Consider the following 21,058-nt stretch of genomic DNA (forward strand, 5'->3'; position numbering starts at 1 on the left):
CGCCGCCCGGCCCACCTATTTGCCTCTCTGAGGAGTGGTGCAGAAAGAGGCTGGAGAAATATTTGCCTACTGACTGCTCTGTTTCGCCCACTGTTGTTTTTATAATACGTTTTATAATACGTTCTCCACGCTTGGTGGGGCTCGGGCACTGCCCTCTTACGTAGGGCACAGGGAGACCCTTTATAAGCACACAAAGCCAGCTGCGCACGTGGGCTGCTGATGCAGGGCCTCTGTCATAAAGCCTCACGCACACATACTCGTCTGTCCGATGACAAGCCAAATAGCTAAGTACATGCCTGGAGTGTGACTGTCGGGCCTTACCACGTTCTAGCTGTGGGCTGGAGAAAGCTCTAAGAGCTCTGTTGAGGAGGGCTGCTACATTCAGCGAACAAAAATACAGGACATCCAATTAAGTTTGAATTTCATTTTTTAAAAAACTTTTTTTTAATGCGTAAGTATGGCCCTAATATTGTTTACCCGAAATTCAAATTTAACTGGGAATCAAGTTCAAATTTAACTCTTTTATTTGGCAGCCCCGGTTTAAGGCTCTATGGGAGACAATGCAGCAACAGTTCTTAGAGCTGTTCCTGGAAGGTGTAAATATGAAACAATGTGTGTTTATATAAAAAAGCCAAACTCCTCCCACTGCACCTTCTCCCACCCCCAGAACAGTAGTGTGTCTAGTCATCTGATGTAATAGGTGAAATGGCTAGGACCCAGAAAGCCACTCTGTCATACAAGGTCAGTCATTTAAGTCCTCGCCACCACAGTGCACTGTAGTGACTCGGCTCCAGAATAACAGAGTCAGGCTCTCCCTGCCTCCCAGCGCTTGGCACATTCATGTGGGTATTTCCAGGTTCTTGGTAATGTTGGTGCTGTATCACTGGACATAAGTGTGTGTGTGTGGGAGGGGGGTATTGGGGGACTCTGAACCATTATGATGTTGGAGCCAGTGATACTCTCTCTATGGAAAACTGTGACTAGTCTGTCCCTTCTGGAGTAGGGGCATGTTATCTTCTGTGGAAGATAAAGGTGTGTGAGCTAGGAGGAAACAGAGAGGGTATCAGGAAGTCTATGATGTATGAGGTTAGTAAGAAGTTTTCCCCACTTGGAGAATGGCCCCACTGGGGCTGTATGTGAGTAAGACTTTGTTCAGTCTGAGAAGACTAAAGGGTAAAAAGCAACACTGAAGTGGCAAAATCTAGGATTGTAAATGTAGGTCTATTTGATTCTGAAGCTTCTCTTTTCACCTGTCGTCTGTTCCCTTCACTTCTCACACAATAATGGCACCCGGTATTTATGGTGCACTTTTCATTGTAACGCCTTTGAATTTCATTATTTTGTTTAATTTTGTAAAGGCTTTCGCACGGAAAAAGAAGAGCACTCCTTTCTGAGGCCAAGACTGGTTAAAATGAAATGCCTCTCACTGCAGACCTGGTGGGATGGAGTGTTAGCCCATGATTTAGACACAAGTATCAGGTATTTTCCATTTTCCCATCCAGAGCTACTACTTTTAAATTACCAGAGGAAATTTTACAGAGAGATCTAACTCTCATTTCTCCACATTAGCATGGTGCAGCAGCCTTTTCTCTCTCTTCTGTGTTTCCTCTTCTTAATGGTTTCTTCCTCGACATTTAAACATGTTTAACTATCTCATTAAAAAAATCTTTTCTCCAAAGACCAGTCTTTTGGTCTTTCCATGCATGTCCTTGAGAATTGTACGCAAGATTCCGAAGGGTTTAAACTTCACCTCTGGTGGAAATTGAAGTGAGCTAGTATCTGTCGCTAGATCAAGAAAAATCCTTGGAATTGTTCAGCTAGGGATAGGGATCCCTAAGGCAGTACTATGAGCACTCTGGGGCCAGCATAGAAGCTGTTTGTCCGTCCTCAAGTGGATAAGGGCAGAAACTGAGAATAAAAATTTAAGAACTTTTATATTAATTTGTCAGAATATCTTATGTCTGCTGAACTTAATGAAAAATCTGGAGTTAAGAAAAAATCTTCCCCAGGCTCATGGGTGGCTCAGTCAGTTGGGCGTCTGCCTTCAGCTCAGGTCATGATTCCACATCAAGCCCCACTTCCGGCTCCCTGCTCAGTGGGGAGCCTGCTTCTCCCTCTCCCTCTGCCTGTCACTACACCCTGTTTGTGCTGTCTCTCTCTGTCAAATAAATAAAATCTCATTATGGTTTTGATTTCATTACCCTAATGACTAATGATGTTGAGCATCTTCTCATGTAGGTATTGTGCATTTGTATGTCTTCTCTGGAGAAATATTTTTTTCAAATTGTTAGCCAATTTTTTAAAAAAGATTTTATTTATTTATTTGACAGACAGTGACATAAGTAGGCAGAGAGGCAGGCAGGGAGAGAGGAAGGGAAGCAGGCTCCCTGCTTTGCAGAGAGCCTGATGTGGGGCTCGATCCCAGGACCCCAGGATCATGACCTGAGTGGAAGGCAGAGGCTTTAACCAACTGAGCCACCAAGGCGCCCCACTGTTAGCTGATTTTTTATTGGGGTTATTTGTCTTTTTATTGTTTAGTTGTAACTGTTCTTGACATACTCTAGATCAACTAGCTGACTTGCAATTATTTTCTCCCATTTTTAGGTTGTCTTTTAACTTTTTTTATTCTAAGGAAAATATATAGCAAAACAGCTGGAAGCAAGTGGCGGGGTGGAAGATCTGGAAAACTTAATCACCAAACAAGCTGCCTAAACATGGCTTCCTGCTGTGGAGGAGAGATTTGTCCCTTATCTTTCCCATGATTCCTGATTCAAAGAAACCTGCTTTTAGCAGGGCTGGGCCTACAAAGTCCAATTTTCCAAACTGCTCTCTTCCTGGGAATTTGGGAAAGGTGTACAGTTCTCAGGCTTTCAAGATACAAAAGACAGTATGGAGAAGGAAGGGATGTTACAGCCCTTTGGTCCACTGTCATCTCTAGGCCCATCTCTCAATATTCCAAACAGATGAACCCTATGGAATTGGGGCAAATGAGGCAGCAGTACACTGAACATTGAGGCTGTATTGGTGAGGAAATGAGCAACATCACACTTGGTATAGAAGCTGGCTAGGGCATAGGAGAGATACTGAGGAATCTGTGGAAAGAGGTAAATTGGAGGCTGTAGTCCATCTGTTCCCAGCATGTCAGTAGCTGAGCCTTTCCTTGGTCAGGGGTCTCAAAGGGTGATGCTTTCCCTGATGGTGAGAAGATAAACATAGCCTGCTGGCTTCAGAAAGCCATCTGACTTGAGGTGTGGCACACCTTTCTACACCTGTGGTCTCCAGGAAGCAGCTGTCTTTTTACTTTTTTGATGATGTCCTTTGATGTACAAATTTTTTGATGAAGTCGAATTTATTTTTCCTTTTGGTTGTTTGTGGTTTAAAGGTTTATTTTTTATTATTTTTTAAAGATTTTATTTATTTATTTGACAGAGATCACAAGTATGCAGAGAGGCAGGCAGAGAGAGGGAGGAAGCAGGCTCCCTGATGAGCAGAGAGCACGATGTGGGGCTTGATCCCAGGACCCTGAGATCATGACCTGAGCTGAAGGCAGAGGCTTAACCCACTAAGCCACCCAGGCGCCCCTTATATTTCTTTCATTGGATCAATGTGTATTTCCTTTATTCTTATCCTTTCCTTCAACTGGTTAAATCATACATTCTATTTGTTTCTTTTTGGTAGTTTCCTTAGTATTATTTTCAATTTTAAAATCTAGTTGGTTTTATTAAGCAATTCATGTATCAAGCCTCACTCTTCTAGCAAGTAGAGGAACGCTTTCTTCCTTAGCATTTTTTTTTCTAACTAAGCTCTACCACCAATTTGGGGCTTGAAGTCTCAACCTTGAGATCAAGAGCATCATGCTCTAATGACTGAGCCAGCCAGGTGCCCTTAAAAAAAGGCCTGTAGCCTTTTTTTTTTTTAAGATTTTATTTATTTATTTGACAGAGAGAGATTACAAGTAGGCAGAGAGAGAGAGGAGGAAGCAGGCTCCCCGCTGAGCAGAGAGCCCGATGCGGGACTCGATCCCAGGACCCTGAGATCATGACCTGAGCCAAAGGCAGCGGCTTAACCCACTGAGCCACCCAGGCGCCCTGTAGCCTTTTTTTGAGAGATAGAAAGAGGGGGAGAGTGCAAGCAAGAAGGGACAGAGGGAGAAGGAGAGAAAGAATCTCAAGAAGAAGCTTCCATGCTCAGTGCAGAGCCCAAAGTCCAACACGGGGCTTAATCTCACAACCCAGAGATCCTGACCTGAGCCAAAAATCAAGAGTCCAACACTTAACTGGATGAGCCACCCAAGTGCCCCTAGCATTTTCTTTTTTTTAAAGAGAGAGGGAGTGTGTGTATGCACACAAGCAAGTGGGAGGGGCAAAGGGAGAGGGAGAGAATCCCAAACAACCTCCACACCCAATGCGGAGCCTAAGGTGGGGCTCGATCTCATGTCCCTGAGATCATGACCTGAGCCAAAATGAAGTCAGGCCCTTAACTTACTGCAAAGTCAGGCACTTAACTGACTAAGCCATTCAAGTGACCCAATTCCTAGAATTTTAAATATATAGATATAACACGATATTAAACGTGACTTTCAGTGTGCTGGGAATTTCATAAGAAAACAACAAATGTCAGAATAACTATGCAGGGGCACCTGCGTGGTTCAGTGGGTTGAGTCTCTGCCTTTGGCTCAGGTTGTGATCTCAGGGTCCTGGGATTAAGCCCCGAGTTGGGCTCTCTGCTCGGCGGGAGCCCTGATTTCCACTCTCTCTCTGCCTGCCTCTCTGCCTGCCTCTCTGCCTACTTGTGATCTCTCTCTCTGTCAAGTAAATAAATAAAATCTTAAAAAAAAAGAATAACTATGCAAAGCATGCTAAGAATGTGAAGGAGATTTTTGTGACCCTTAGCTCATTACCCTTAGCTCATTACCCATTATTTATATAATTTCTTTAGAGAGAATTGTTGGTATGCTCAACTCCTATGAGCCCTAGCTCCTATGAGCCCAAGTCTTATCACCTCTTTTTGTCAGGGCAAACTACTCTAATTCCCAGTCATTACCATCACTTGGGGGTTCTGATAACTACACCTCCTCAGAACTGCCACAGAGGCAGTTTTGTATTTATTGTTGTGTGTCCTCCCACCCCACCTGGAATTCAGCCTCTTATTATCTTATCCAGAATTTCTAGGAGTTTGTAAGTGGGAGAATTTCAGGTTATTTTAGTCTGGCATCTTACCAGAACTAAACATCTATTTTTAAAAAAGATTTTATTTATTCATTTGACAGACAGAGATTACAAGTAGGCAGAGAAGCAGGCAGAGAGAGAGGAAGGGAAGCAGCCTCCCCGCTGAGCAGAGAGCCCGATGCGCGACTCAATCCCAGGACCCTGAGACCATGACCTGAGCTGAAGGCAGAGGCCTTAACCCACTAAGCCACCCAGGTTCCCCTAGACATCTATTTTAACTTGTTCAGTATCTGCCTTCCATGCTAGATAGTAAACTCCAGGCAGGCAGGTAATCATTCTTGTTCACTGCTTTATCTCCAGCTCTCAGCACAGAGGCCTGGCATATAATGAATATTGAGTAAATATTTGTTGAGCATGTGAGTGACTCACATACATGAAGGCTTCAATAGGAAAGGGGAATAGATATAATCAAGTCCAAAAATTATGTTTGCAAAAACATGCATCCCAATGAAGAGAGTTAAGGAAGGGCTGCAAAGCCAGGCTTCTGTATTTGCTTGGCTAACTGCAACTGACTCACCTAAGCTCACCTCATAGCTTTCTTTTGTCACATTTTTTCCTGTTTCTAGACTTACTAAAACGCCCAATAATCAAATTTACTTAGGTATAATTTATATGTAATGAAGTGTGCCCATTTAAAATGTGTGTTTTGATGAGTTGTGACAAATTTATGTACCCACATAACCACTACCATAGCCACTACCATCGCCAAGATACTGAACATTCCCATCACTACTATAAGAAAGTCCCTTTTGAGATGTCTGGGTGGCTCAGTTGGTTAAGCATCTGCCTTCAGCTCAGGTCATGATTGTGGGGTCCTGGGGTCAAGCCCGGCATTGGGCTCCCTGCTCAGCAGGGAGTCTGCTTATCCCTCTCCCTTTGCCCCTCTTCCCCTCTTGTGCTCATTCTCTGCTCTCTCTCTTTCCCCTCCCTCCAATAAATAAAAAAATCTTAAAAAAAAAAAAGAAGTTCCCTTTTACCCCTCCTCAGGAATCTCTCAATCTCTCAGCCCCAGGTAATAACTGATTTGCTCTGTCCCTATGGGTTAGGTGACTGTTTTCTAGAATTTCATAAAGTTGGAATCATGTAGTATGTGCTCTTTTGTATCTGGCTTCTCACCATAATGTTTTTGAGATTCAACCATGTTGTTGTCCTTGTCAGTAGTTCATTGTCACTCTGATCTTTCTGAAATAAGAGAGTTTCTTGTGTTTCTAATACTTTCTCTTTCCCTATTGCTCTTCCCTCTCTCACTCAGTTCCCTTGATTTCCTGTCTAACATCAGATGTTGTGATTAAGTCATTTTTACCTTCCACAGGTTCTATAATCCATGATGCCTATAAAGAACTGGAACATTACAAAGATGTCACCTTCCCCCAGACTTATTCCTCAGTGGAAGGACTTGAAACTTCTCATAAATAATATCCTGAAGGATATAAAGGTGATGTGTATGAGAGATATGCACATAGTGGGCTGGTACTAAATATCCCTGCTGTGGCAGCCTGTGGCACAGGCAACATGTAAGCAACTTTGGAAGAGGTTTCCCATACTCCTAAACAACTCCTCCTTCTAGATTTGGATGATAATACTTATAATTAAAAGGGTTGCTGGGGGGAGGGGGTTTGGGAGAAGGGGGTGGGATTATGGACATTGGGGAGGGTATGTGCTTTGGTGAGTGCTGTGAAGTGTGTAAACCTGGTGATTCGCAGACCTGTACCCCTGGGGATAGAGTATTATGCCTCCATCAGAAAGGATGAATACCCAACTTTTGTAGCAACATGGACGGGACTGGAAGAGAGTATGCTGAATGAAATAAGTCAAGCAGAGAGAGTCAATTATCATATGGTTTCACTTATTTGTGAAGCATAACAAATAGCATGGAGGACATGGGGACTTAGAGTGGAGAAGGGAGTTGGGGGAAATTGGAAGGGGAGGTGAACCATGAGAGACTATGGACTCTGAAAAACAATCTGAGGGTTTTGAAGGGACGGGGGGTGGGAGGTTGGGGTACCAGGTGGTGGGTATTATAGAGGGCACGGATTGCATGGAGCACGGGGTGTGGTGCAAAAATAATGAATACTGTTATGCTGGAAAAAAAAATATATTTAAAAAAAAAAAAAAGATATTCTGCTGCCAAAAAACAAAAAACAAACAAACAAAAACCCAAACCCAAAACAGAAAAGGGACTCACATGGATTAAACAAGCAGGAGGTAGCTTTGTCTTACATGTTGTCAAGGACCCATGTTCTTTTTCTTTCTTTACACACCATCCTTAATATTTTAGCTTATCATCTTAAGGTTATAAGATAGTTTCTGCACTTCCGTGTATCAGCTGTAACTTGCAAATAGGTAGAAGAGATGAAAAGGCCAAAAAGTACAGAGCTGTGCCAGCCTTGGAGTACCATAGTGCCACTCTATACTGCCAGAATTTCTGGGCCCATGATTACCCTAAACAAGATCTGAGTTTTATTGAAATGGAAGGAGGGTGATTGATAGAGTAGGCAATAGTTCTTCCAGGCACAGATACATTGCTTGGTTTTAAGAGTCTTAGTCTTTTAGAGTCGTACTGAGAAAAGCATTGATACTGTTGAGCGAGTGAGCAAATAGTTTGTGCACAAAGTCTGGAAAGGAGAAGATGAATGGTGATTAATGGAATAAGGGATATGTAAATGAGTTTTTAGATTCAGTGAAGAGGGATGGGATCTCAAAAATAGATTTTATAAGCCTCAGTTTTGGCTGATTAGCATGAGGAAGTTCATGTATTTACGTCCTAGATATATACTATGTCACTATAAGATAGTGTGTGTTTTACATGTTCTACTGTGTATCATGTTAAAAGTCATATATCTCCCTTAATACACCACACACACACACACACACACACACACACACACACAACACAGAATGTTATAGCTGAAACACAGTTAACTCCATTTTGTGAATAACACACCTAACACTAAGAATAGTGAAAGGTGCGTGCCAAATTGTCTAGCTCTTAGGCCCACAGGGTGGGCATTCTATGTCTGTGAAGTATGGATTTCCTAAAGGTAGTGTATCATGAAGTGTGATAGTTATAGGGGTGGTTCTTTGGGTATAGGCAGGAACTCTGAAGGGTTGTTCCAACTGTGACAGGTGGAGATAAACTCATAAAGGATTGTATTCCTTTTTTTTTTTTTAAAGTACTTACTTCTTTTGTACAGACATGTGTTACTTGCCTGTTTCCCCCACTGGACTCTTATCATCTGAAACCTAAGGCCATGTCTCTCTTGCTCAGTGTCATATCCCCATGTCCCTATAGAATATACCAGCCTTTCTCAAATGTTCCTTATCTAAACCATGGAAAAAAAAATGATTTGAGGGGCCATTTTCTTAGTTCTCTCAAGGATGGTATATAACTAGTAGCATTCTAGATGCATGAGGGAGAAATTAATGCCTTAGGTGAAATGGACATGAGGGCTTCCTTCTTATGGAAACTTGGTTGGGAGAAAGATTGGGAGGTACTTTATTTTATTTTTTAAAAAATATTTTATTTATTTGACAGGGAGAGAGAGATCACAAGTAGGCAGAGAGAAAGGCAGAGCGGGAGGGGGAAGCAGGCTCCCCACTGAGCAGAGAGCCCCATGCGGCGCTCGATCCCAGGATCCTGAGACCATGACCTGGGCCGAGGGCAGAGGCTTAACCCACTGAGCCACCCAGGTGCCCCTGGGAGGTACTTTAAATTAAGATGTGGGTGAGGGTGAGGGAGGAATGACTCTCCCAGATAGTACTTTATAGGAGTAGGATGAATAAATGTTGGTTAGCTAAAAAACAACAGATGTCCACTAATCCTCAATAAATATCAAATGAATGAGTGGTTATTCAAGCCTTTTAGCTCAGCCCACTCTTCTCTCTCAGGCTGATGAAAAACGAAAGAATGATGTGATTGTATTGCGTGACTGGCCTGAGACTCTATACCAGGAGCCTCACCAACCCCAGAGCAAGCCTTTCATCTGCTTCTATGCCATTGATGTCAACTATTTTGTGTCCTTAAACTGGGTGGAACCACATTCAAAACAAATACAGGTAAAGCTCCCTCATTTTTTTTCTTCCTTCTTAATTTACTTCACAAGCATCATACCTCTATTGCCCTCATATCAGAATGATGAAATTGATTCTGAGTTAGCTCATTTTAATACCCATCTCCATATCCCAATCTGACCCGGATGCAACAATCCTTTTACCCCTCTAGTCATCAGGTCCAGAGAATTCATATTCCCCAGAAAGCAGACTGAAGGTCAAGGAAAGAGCCTTAAGCCTTAAGCATCCTGTTTCTACCACATATCCGAAAACCCAGTACCAGGAAGCTCCGCAAATCAAGCTTTTCAGTCTTTCCTTAGTCTCTAAAAAAGTATATTTATTTGGAAGAGAAAGTGAGCAAGAAAGAGAGCACACAAGCAGGTGTAGAGGCAGAGGGAGAGGGAAAAGCTAACTCCCCTGCAGAGCAGGGAACCTGATGTGGAGCTTGATCCCAGAACCCTGGGATCAGGACCCAAGCCAAAGGCAGACGTTTAACTGACTGAGCCACCCAGGAGCTCCCAGTCTTTCCTTAGTCTTACAGGAGGGAACGGGCATCTAAACATCCAACCCTTCCAACCCCTCACTCTTGGGATAATCTGCCTCCTTGTCAAGTTTTCATCTCTGATCCTCTTCTAGGTAGTACTTTGGGTACAGAAGAAAGATATGGAAATGGGAGGCATGATAGAGAAGATGAAGTTTCCTGTGATGGATCAAGTGCCACCCATTGAAGCAATGGTCCACACAGGTTCCCACCACATGCTAATTGCTTACTGTGGTGACACGCGCCTGTGGCTCTTCGAAGATCACCAGCAAGCATTTATATTTCTGGGCACAGTGCCCTGTCGTTTCTCCGTCAGCTGCCTCTGCTATGACTCAGAAGCTGAGATACTGCTCTCTGGTACCTTGGGGGCCGTGGTTACCTGGCTCATCTTACCAAACAGCAGGAGCCTCCAGATGGCACAAACAGTGCTGCTGTCTGACCATGAGTTTGTACAGGGCTTTTCCCTGAATGGTCCCCAGGGCTCCCTCCTGGCTCTTTGTGAGGATAAGGTGAGGGTCTTCACTCACCAGGGTCAGGGCCAGCTGAAAGAGAGGAAAAAGTTCACTCCCACAGCCAATGGCTCTTTCATCACCTGCTCCTTCACTTGTGTCTCTCAGGGCTATTTCTATGCTGGAAACAAGGATGGAGAGATCCATGCCTGGAGCCTAGACCAGGGTAATTTCCTCCACAGCTTCCAAGCCCACTCCTCATCAGTGATATGTGTTTACAGCCGGCCAGAGACCTACACCTTACTCACAGCAGGCCGAGAAGGCGTCGTAAAGGAATGGAATCTTGCCTTTGGGAACTTGCTGCGGCAGCTGAATATTGATAAGGATTTGCAGCAACTGCAGTTCATTGATGACACCACCTTTTTCTGCCAGACTACCCATACTTTCTCATTGCACCACCTGCCCTATTTTTATAGCCTCTTCAATGTCTGTGGCTCCGCTCCTAAGCAGGTGCAGCGGGTCTGCTGTGGCCATAACTGGACTCGGATCCTTTGTGCCACTAAGGATGGTTTGTTGCGCTTCTTGTCTCCAGTAACAGGAGATCTCCTGGTTATCACCTGGCCTCTCCTTGTCATGGACAGGGCTGTGGCTTGGGCCTATGACACAGACAAAGAAGAGCTCTTTGTGGCAACAGGTGGTTCAGAGGTGCTGGTGTTTGATGCAACTCGCTCTCCTTGCACAGCCAAGTATCTGGTATGCACTTCGGTAAACTATGGGGATAGAGTAAGGTGCCTGGCCTATGGACAGTCCCATTTGGGTATGGGCCTAGCAGGACTGATGTTCTGTGGGCATGACAGTGGCATTGTGAGAATCCTCTCCCACTATAGCTGTGCCCGAACAGAAAAGACTGTTCACTCTGGGGCAGTTTTGGCACTGTCTACCTTGGAAGGTCGCCAGGAAATCTCCTTACTCTGTTCCTATGGCATGGATGATACTATATACCTGACAGAAGCTGTGCTTCAGAAGAACAAGGTAATTCTGCAGCCCATAAACAAAATTCTCTGTGCTTGCCCCCTAACACACGTGATCCTCTTGCCAGGTTCTGTGGGTGCCATCACTGAGAACTGCTGCTGGCGTCTCTGGTACTATCAAGATTTTCCCAAATCTTCAGAAGCAAAACAAGGGACTGTGGGAGACAAAGGGACAAAATGCCTGCACCAGTGTGACATCACTTCATTTGATGTCTGCTCTTCCCTGAAACTTTTTGTCACAGGGGGCATTGATGGCTCAGTCCGGATCTGGGATTTCCACGGTAGACTCCTAACTGAGTTGGATTCAGCATTGCATTTTGGCCCACTCTGCTTTGCCAATAATTGGGGTGACCTGCTTTTGACCTTCAACCAGAGTCTTTATCTGGTATCCTGCTTAAAATTGCTTCCTCCTGCTCAGTTGATACACCTAGCTATCCTAAGCAATGTAGATGATATACAAGAAGTCCCTAAACCCTTCCTGCCTAGCTTCTTCTTTTCTTTTGAAAACATATTTGTACCTAGATTTGTCTACCTTGGACAAGGGCTGAAGAAATTACAGGGGCTAGAGGTACTTGTTAATAAACGGGTCATTGCCTTTGACAATACTGTGCCTCATGTTGTAGAGGAAGAGAGACATATGTCCGCTGTGATTCAAATGGGACCCAAATCACACTTTTTGGAGGACAAGGATGTTACTTTTGACCCCAAACAAAATCATCCCCGACACATCGTTCCTGCTCAGTTACAGCTTGCTGGCTGGGATGGATTGAACCCCTACCATATATTATGTCGCTTCTTTGGTAAAGGGCAGCAATGGCCCTTTGCTCCTGATGGCTACATCCCCAACTCAGTTATCCGGGCCCGCCTTTGGCCTGAAGGTACCCCAATCTTTTTACGCTATGATCTGTACCGAGATACAGACTGGGACATGACCAAACTTGTCAGACACCAGACACTGTCACCTATGCCTCTACCAGAAGAGAACATCTCAATGAGAAGAGAGAGGGATAAATCCAAGAAACAGAAAAGAAATTTCTGTGATGTTCTAGAAAGCCTGAAAAACCAAAATTGGACAGAAAGAAAATTTGATGAAGGAATTATAAATAACTTAATTGAGACCATCCTCAGCCTCACAATTTACTGTTCTGTAGACCAATATAAGACATACATTAGTGTCCTGGCACAAATTTTTGCCACATATCAAGTATCTCCAAGATATTGCTCTGAGGCTTCCTGTCGCCTGATGGAAGATACAGTTCATCCCAATCCATGCATCCGTGAGCTAGCCTGGGAGGGGTTGGAGAGGCTAGGTGTCCTAAGCCATCTCTTTGCTATTCCACTGGCTATGGGATTGGTGGACAGTGATGAAAGGGTGCGGGCTAAGGCCTTATATCTTCTAATAAGAGTCACAGGCATCCAAACTAAGACTATGCTGGTAAGCCTGCTGAAGAAACAAGATACTTTAGAAGAAATGCAGTAAGTTGATAGTGGCTTTCACCCTTTTGTTTCTTCTAGTTCCTAACCTTTTTTTCTTACTTTCTTTTTATACAAATTATCCTCTTTCTTCACAATTCTCTTTTTATTCTTTTCCTCCCACTATGTTCTTTGTTTCTGTTTGCTCCCCACCCCCTCCCCGGTGCTTACCCCTCTTCTTCTAACCATTGATTAGCCTGCCTGTCACTTCTTCACTTCCTTAAGATTCATCAAGACTCAAGTCCACAAATCTACCAACCAAAAAAGCATCTTGGGGGCGCCTGGGTGGCCCAGTGGGCTAAAACCTCTGCCTTCGGCTCAGGTCATGATCCCAGGGTCCTGGGATCAAGCCCCACATCAGGCTCTCTGCTTGGCAGGGAGCTTGCTTACCCCCACCCACCACCCGCCTCTCTGCCTACTTGTGATTTCTGTCAAATAAACAAATAAAATCTTCAAAAAATCATCTTGTATCTGGCAGCTCTATTCCTTGATATATTTGATTCTTTCTTCTTTAACCATCCTTTACTTCAGACTATTCTGCCCTAAATGGCTACTTTATCCCTGTCTCTTCAACTGGAATTTCTCCTCCTCCTCCTCCCTGTCTCTCTCCCTTCTTCACTCCTCATCTTCCTCCTCCTTCAAGTCTTGTTTTGTCACTGACTTGGTGTCATCCTTCTTTCTTCTTGACTTTTATAGGCGGGAATTTATTGGAGATACCTCTCTGGACCAGCTGCTGGGGATCAAAGCTAAAGATATCCAGTGCCTGCTTACTCAGGTGGAGCAGCAGCTAAATGAAAACCTGACCTTGTCATATAGAGACCAACAGCCTACTTTTTATTTAGACATAGCAATGGATGGTAAACCTGAGGCCCTTGTCAAACAAATAGTCATACCTGAAGAGATCACCAAAGAAAAGAAAAGAAAGACATATGTTCAAGCAAAGAGAAAAGAACTTAGTATGTATGGGGTAATATATGGGGTATATTTGGGTCGCACCTCAGGGCACAAAAAGACAGGGTCAATAGGGCAAGGTATCTAAAATGACACTAGTGGGAACATAATTACATAGAGATACTGTTCCCGAAAACAACCTTTCTGGGAAAGAAACACATATATCACAACAAATACCAAGGTCTTACTTCCTTAGGATATGGAAGCTGGGATGAAATGGCAAGAATTTCTGTACCATAAAGCCTCAGTCCCCTTTGCCTTTATACCTCTTATGGGTGTTCATTGGACTAGATAATAAAAAGGATATCACTCAGAACCTCTGTTTTTTCTTACCTATTTTTCTCCCAATGTCTCTGCAGTTAAAAAGGACCTGAGAGTTTCCAGAAAGCCAAGACAGACAGAGTCTCTACAATTTAGCTCTATGTTGGTGCCTTCAAAGGATGAAGGTGAACAAAGAGAGGCCAGGAAATCAGAGCAGGTTGACATCCAGGATGTTGCCTTAGAGCCTGAACTGCCATTAAGTACTTTCAGCCCAGCCAAATCTCAAAAGGATCCTGAATCAGAGGAGGTTGTGATGGAAACCACAGAAGGAAGAGGCCACATGGAGGTGACAGAAGTTATGAAGGCCATAGGTCAACATGGCATGAAAGATTATAGAGAGGTGTTCCCTGAGGTGGAAAGACATGAAGGAGAAGGAGGAGGTCACATGGAGGTCACAGAGGTTATGGAGGCCATAGATCAACGTGGTATGAAAGATTATGGAGAGGTGTTCCCTAAGGTGGAAAGACACAAACGCGTGAGTAGGCTTTGGAAAAGGGCACTGGAAAAAAGTCGTGAGAAAGTAGCTGCGAAGTTGAAACAGGAGAAAGACTTGAAGGTCATTTCAAAGACAACTGCAGAAGAGCCCAAGGAAAAAGTCATGCAGGTTACTGAACAAGAAAAAGATACAAGGAAGAAACGTGGAAAGAGTGGCCGAGGTTTGGCTGGTACACCTGGACGCACGGGTAGATCAGATACCAAATCTTGGAGGGATGATATTTGCTCTCTTGTCACCTCAAGGATAGCAAGTTCCCATCCAGGAATGTTAAGGGATCTGGGACAAGAATTGGTCAGCTTGGCTCAGATGATGCTTGCTCCCCGAAAGCCCAGCTGGGAACTCTTCCAAGAGATCTGCCCCCTTCTAAAAGACTCATCAGAATTGGATGAACAAGTAGTAGAAGAACCATTCATTATAACTGAAAAGGCAGATATAGATGTTGAGGAAGAAGGGACAGAATTGAGAGGACAAAGGGGCAAAAAAGGATTAACAAAGTACAAGGCAAAGAAGAAAAAAAAAGTTGCTTTCTTAGATAAACTAGTCTTAGAGAAAAGGAAATTTAAAAAAGAAGCAAGGAAACTAACCAGGCAAGAAGGGAAAACAGCCAAGGAAAAAAGGAAACTGAGTATGCCAGAGAAGAAATTAATGAAGGGAAAGGAGAAACTGACCCATCAGGAAGAAAAAATAGCTTGGGAGGAAAAAACAGTAGCTTCCCCACAAAACCAATTAACCCAGGAAGAGCAGAAGTTACTCTTAGGAGAAAAGAAAGGGATTGGAAAAGGGGTAAAACTAAGGGAGAGAAAAAGAGTGACCTGGGAGGCAAGGGAGGCAGGGGTAAGTGGGACTTGGAAAAGGGGTAAGTGGGATTTGGAGAAGATTATGATGGCCCACGAACAAGGCATTTGGTCCCAGGAAGAGGGACTGCCTATCTGGGGAGAGTGGAAATTGTCCCAGGAAGAGGAAGAGCTGGATGAGGAAGAGGAGGAGTTGGGTGAGGAAGAGGAGGAGCTAGGAGAGGAAGAGGAGGAGCCTTGTGAGGAAGAGGAGGAGCTGGGTGAGAAAGAGGAGGAACCTTGTGAGGAAGAGGAGGAGCTGGGTGAGAAAGAAGAGCTGGGTGAAGAAGAGAAAGAGCTAGGTGAGAAACAGGAACAGCTGGCAGAGGAAGAGGAGCAGCCAGGTGAAGAAGAGAGGGAACAAGATATGGAAGAGGAGGAACTGGCCTGGGATGCAGAGGAGCCAATACTGCACTTAAAGAAACAAGTTAAAGACAGGAAGAAAAAGTCCCCCAAAGAGAAGAAATACATACACAGTATGGAGAAACATGTTGAGGAAAGGCATAAATTGGCCCAGAAAGAAGAACATTTGTCTAGTGAAGAGGAGGGACTGTCTGTGGAAGAAGGAAAATGGGCATCAGGAAGGGGCAGCTTGGGAGAGCAAGAAATTAAAATGGCTCCAGAAAAGAAGGAATGGTCAGAAAAGGAGAAAAAAGTGGCCTCTAAAAAGAAAGAAATCCAAGAAAGGAAAAAACAAGTTGGGAAACAGGAGAAAGAAGACCATACTAAGAAAGAAGAGGAAGAAGCCAAGGACAGACGGTTAGCCCAGAAAAGAAAGAAACTGGGCCTAGAAGAAGAAGAAAATCTTGTGGAAAAGGAGAGAAGGGCCCAGAAAGAGGAGGAAACAACCAAGAAAAAGAGGCAATGGGCCTGGGGAAAGAAGAGAGCAGAATTAGGAGAGGAGGAAAAAGCTGGAGAAATGCAGAAGTGGTCCCCAGAAGAAAAGAAACAGGCCTGGAAAGACAAGAAACAGGAGGAGAAAGAGGAGAGATTGGCTCGAAAAGTGAAGAAACAGACTGAGGGAAAAAAACAACAGGCCAGAGCAAAAATGAAACTGATCCCAGAAGAGGAAAAAAAGATAGAGGAAATTGAGACAGCGTTCCCTGCCAAAGAGAAACAAGTTAAGAAAGAGGAGGAATGGGTTAGGAAAGATAAGAAATCCATTGATGATAAAGGAAAGACCCACGAAAAAGAGCAACTAGCCCTAGAAGAACAGAAACAGGCCCAGGAGGAGAGAATATGGGGTCAGAAAGAGGAGAAAGATAGCGATCAAAGAAAACAATCGGCCTGGGAAAAAGAGAAGCTGTCTGTAGAAGAGGAGGAACACACTAGTGAAATGCAGAAAACATCCCAGGAAAAAGGGAAAAAGGCACTGAAGAAAAGACTGACCCAGAAAGACAGTAAACCAGCCAAAGAAGAGAGGCATGTTGATAAAGAAAAGGCAGTAGCCAGGAAGGGAATGGGCATAACTAAGAGAAAGAAAAAAACTGAGGAAGAGAGAGAAATTATGAAAGAGGAGGAACTGTCCCAGGAAGAGAGGATACCGACCTATGACATTAGGATCAAGGAGATGGGTGTTGCAAAGAAAAAAAGGGAACAAACCAAAAAGGAGAGAATACAGGCAATGAGGAAATTGGATATGGAGAAAGGGATTCATTCTGAAAAAAAAGAGGCTAGTTCCATGTTAAAAGATATAAGGAGGAGAGAGAGTTACCTGTTGAGGATCCTATCTAAAATAGTTAGAGAAAGCAGTATAGAACCCCCGGAAGAAACTGAAATATCAGAGGAAGAGAGATCTTCTATGATGGGGAAGAGTGGAATGGATGGCCAGAAGTGGGAATTCTTTAAGGAACAGAGTGAAATAATGAAACAAGAGAAGGAGCTGGATCAGGAAGAGAGAAAAGTAGATGATGACAGACTGGCCACCAAAGAGAAAACACTGACTGATGGAGAGAGCTTGGAGGAGAACCAAAGGTTTTTAGAGAAAGTCCAGGAAAAGATACTGTTAGATAAAGCCCAGATAGAGAGTATATTAAAGGAAGTCCAGGAACAAAATCTGTTAGGAAAAAAGCAGCTAAAGAAACTTTTAAGGAGAATTAAGAAGAATAAACCAGAAAAAACTCAGCTAAAGTACTTATTAGAGAGTATCAGAGAGACTCTGTTTGAAGGCTTATCTGAGAGTTTGATTGAGGAAATAAAGGACGGTCCAATGAAGAAGGGGAAAGAGGAGGAGAGCATTGCTGAGGAAGGAGAAGAGGAAGAAATTTTGCCCAGGAGAGAGAAAGGGAAATATTTGATTAGGAAGAAAAAGAAGGGAAGCCTGAGTGAAGAAGAATTGGAGGAGAACTTGGCTAAGAAGCATAAGAAAGAGAGTTCAACCCAAAGAAGGAAAAAGGAAAAGAGGTTGACTCAAGAGAAAGAGAGGCTGAGTAAGAAGAAAAAGGAGAGCCCACAGGAGGAGGAGCACCTGATTGAGGAGAAGAGACTGAGTGAGGGAGAGCTGATGAGGGGAGGAAGAAAGTCTAAGAGGAGGAGGAGGAGAGCCTGAGTGAGGGGAGGAGGAAAGTCTAAGTGAGGAGGAGGAGGAGAGCCTGAGTGAGGGGAGGAGGAAAGTCTAAGTGAGGAGGAGGAGGAGAGCCTGAGTGAGGGGAGGAGGAAAGTCTAAGTGAGAAGGAGGAGGAGAGCCTGAGTGAGGGGAGGAGGAGAGCCTGAGTGAGGGGGAGGAGGAAAGTCTAAGTGAGGAGGAGGAGGAGAGCCTGAGTGAGGGGGAGGAGGAAAGTCTAAGTGAGAAGGAGGAGGAGAGCCTGAGTGAGGGGGAGGAGGAGAGCCTGAGTGAGGAGAGAGAAGGAAAGTCTAAGAGGAGAGAGGAGGAAGCTGAGTGAGGAGGAGGAAAGTCTAAGTGAGGAGGAGGAGGAGAGCCTGAGTGAGGGGGAGGAGGAAGAGAGGCTGAGTGAGGAAAAGGAGGAGAGCCTGAAGGAGGAGGAAGGAGAAGGGGAGGAAATGGAAAAGATAGAGAAAAGAGAGGAGGAAGAGGAGGAGGAGGAGGAGGAAAAGGAGGAAAGGCAGAAGGATGTGGAGAGCAGACATATGGAGGTGATATGCTCAGAAGAGAGAGTATTGAAAATGGAGCTCCCCAAGAAAGACGTGAGCTTATCAGACGATAAGGCTCTTGCTGAGAAAAGGGAGGGTACAATGAGAAGGGAAATGCCTTTTAAGAAAGAAAGATTGCTTGATGGAAAGAGAGAGCCCACACTTATGGATAAGGCCATGTGGCCAACAGAAATACCCCTCCCAGTAGCCTTGGAAAAAAAGAGAATGCCCCTGAAAGTGCTGGGGGTTCATTTGGATTTGGAAGGACAGGAAAGTAAACGTCTTGGAGCACACCCTATGACAAGTTCTTGGGGAAGACAAGAGGATGTGCTCTTGGAGAAAGCCAGGGGTATGGGAATAGGCTTAGAGATCCAGATCCCGGAAGTCCTCCACAGGCCAGAGTCCCACTTACCTGATATTATCATGAAATCACAGAAACCAGAGCGTCGGCCCAAAGGTGCTAGGTGGAAGTGGTTCTTTAAGTACCAGGATACCCTAATGAGGAAAACTGAAGGCCAGGCCCCAGGGCCACCCCCAGCCCCATCCCTTACTTCTATACCAGCTGAAAGGCCATGCTACTCAGAAGCGAGCTTCTCAGGTGAGGACTGGATTAACAATGCTTTAATAAGACTGAAAGCAGGAGAGAAGCTTTCCAGGGACAGTTTCCATAGACTGTACCAGCTCCTCAGAGGCTTCACTGCAAAGGGATACTCGAAACGGATGCCTCTGTGCAATCTTAAAGTCATTGCTAAACACCTCAGGCAGAACCTCGTGGTAAGTCACACAGACACACCACAACATAAGGATGTTTTGAGTCCAGTGAACTTAAAAGTGATCCCTCCAATTAAAAGAAAAGAAAAACACAGCCAGCTAGAGTCATTCCCTATCATTGAACCAGTGTTCCCATCAACTACCAGGAGGTCTCAAACCCCAGCAGCTCTCAATTGGCATCTCTTAGCAGAGTCCTATAGGAAGAAGCAGGCACAACAATTATCCTGTGCTGTTAAGGAGATACCGCACCTTCATCCAATCAGAAAGGATGTTCCCACAACTGTCTATTCCTCTGTCAATAAAAAATCCCTGGACTTGATACTCCAGAAAGAGTTCCAGGTCTTGAGCGATAAGGAAGAACTCCCCAAATTTCACAAGGCAAAGAGGGAATTTTTGTCCCTCAAGGCACTGCCCATACCTTCACCAGTGTCAGCATCAACCACCAAGAGAACTGGAGTCCCAAAGGCTATAAAGTGGCATCTTTTAGGCGAACCTTACAGGAGTGCACGGGTACGGCAGCTATCCAATGCTCTGGAAGAGATGGACATGAAGCATTTTTACCCTGCTGCGAGAGAGATTTTCACAGGTGCCCATGCTTCTGTGGATAAACAAACCCTAGCACTGATGTTCCAGAAGGACCTCAAAGCTTTTAGGAGAAAAGACAGGGCCCTCACAATGCCCAAGTTGAAGAAGGCACAGTCCATCTCTAAAAAAAAGGAAGAGGTGCCCCAATGGGAGACATTTGTGGCAGTGTATCATGTTTTGCGGATGTTGCAGCAACACTATGCAAAAGACAGTGCTGCTTGGATGGAACAGTTTTACCAACTCATGGATCTGTACCAATTTAAGTCCCCCCAAATCCAGAGGCTTCTACTAGAGTTGCTGCAGAGAAAGGAATTCCAACCCCAAGAGACCATGTTCAAAAAGCCCCTGAAAACTCAGGAGCTAGTACTTGGTGAACGGTTATTCTGTGGCCTGTTTTGTGGTCATTCCCATGCCCCTGCAGGTCCTCTCAAGTTCCATAATGTTGTACCTCTGCCTGGGAAGAGCAGGGTGCACACTATCCAACCTGTGGGCATCGCTCAGTATGGATTCCTAGAACTTGCCTGGAAAAACCTACCACAAGCCAATTCTTACCTTGTTGAGGGGCGGCCCAACATTCCTACTCCTACTCTATGATTTGGCCTAACACGAGGACTTTGTGGTCTTGGTGGGAAATAAGCCTGATCATGGATTTTAAGTCTCCTTCCGTTTTCCCCACTTCAAGGTGAGGCTAGACAAGGACTTGTACTCATTCAGTTCCAGAAACCTGCTACCTTGTACTGAATAAAATGACATTTCTCATTGGTAACAAACATTTTGGCTTAAATCTCTTCCTCTCCAACCCTAGAATCCCCATTGAAAGTAGATACAGAAAACAGATAACCTCTGTCCTAACAGGGCCAATTGTATTTCCTTTTTTTAAAAAAATATTTTATTTATTTGTCAGATTTTATTTATTTGTGAGAGAGCACACAAGCAGGGGAAGTGGCAGGCAGAGCAGACAGAGCTGACAGAGGGAGAAGCAGGCTTCCTGCTGAGCAAGGAGCCCGATGCGGGGCTCGATTCCTGGGCCCTGGGATCATGACCTGAGTCAAAGGCAGCCGCTTAGTGTATAAGAAAGCCACTGATTTCTGCACATTGACTTTGTATCCTGCCACGTTGCTGAATTGCTGTATGAATTCTAGTAGTTTGGGGGTGGAGTCTTTTGGGTTTTCCATATAAAGAATCATGTCATCTGCGAAGAGAGAGAGTTTGACTTCTTCATTACCAATTTGGATACCT

The 21,058-nt window shown here is 44.4% G+C and overlaps 2 protein-coding genes across 2 annotated transcripts; both read left to right on the forward strand.

The window, feature by feature from the left end:
* The first annotated feature begins 301 nt into the window (after positions 1 to 301).
* LOC116580121 (WD repeat-containing protein 87-like) lies at positions 302 to 17,586 on the forward strand. The gene is made up of 10 exons (XM_032326159.1): positions 302 to 451; positions 1,359 to 1,479; positions 6,541 to 6,663; positions 9,117 to 9,284; positions 9,915 to 10,328; positions 10,437 to 12,775; positions 13,469 to 13,728; positions 14,083 to 15,553; positions 16,415 to 17,503; positions 17,574 to 17,586. The coding sequence occupies exons 3-10, from the start codon at positions 6,553 to 6,555 to the stop codon at positions 17,584 to 17,586; spliced, it is 5,865 nt and encodes a 1,954-aa protein (XP_032182050.1). The 5' UTR covers positions 302 to 451; positions 1,359 to 1,479; positions 6,541 to 6,552.
* A 793-nt stretch (positions 17,587 to 18,379) lies between these two features.
* On the forward strand, positions 18,380 to 20,643 carry LOC116580126 (WD repeat-containing protein 87-like). Its single transcript, XM_032326164.1, has one exon. The coding sequence runs from the start codon at positions 18,461 to 18,463 to the stop codon at positions 20,411 to 20,413; it is 1,953 nt and encodes a 650-aa protein (XP_032182055.1). The 5' UTR covers positions 18,380 to 18,460; the 3' UTR covers positions 20,414 to 20,643.
* The last annotated feature ends 415 nt before the right edge of the window (positions 20,644 to 21,058 follow it).

This window comes from Mustela erminea, chromosome 19 (genome assembly GCF_009829155.1).
Source record: "Mustela erminea isolate mMusErm1 chromosome 19, mMusErm1.Pri, whole genome shotgun sequence".
Lineage (NCBI taxonomy): Eukaryota > Metazoa > Chordata > Mammalia > Carnivora > Mustelidae > Mustela > Mustela erminea.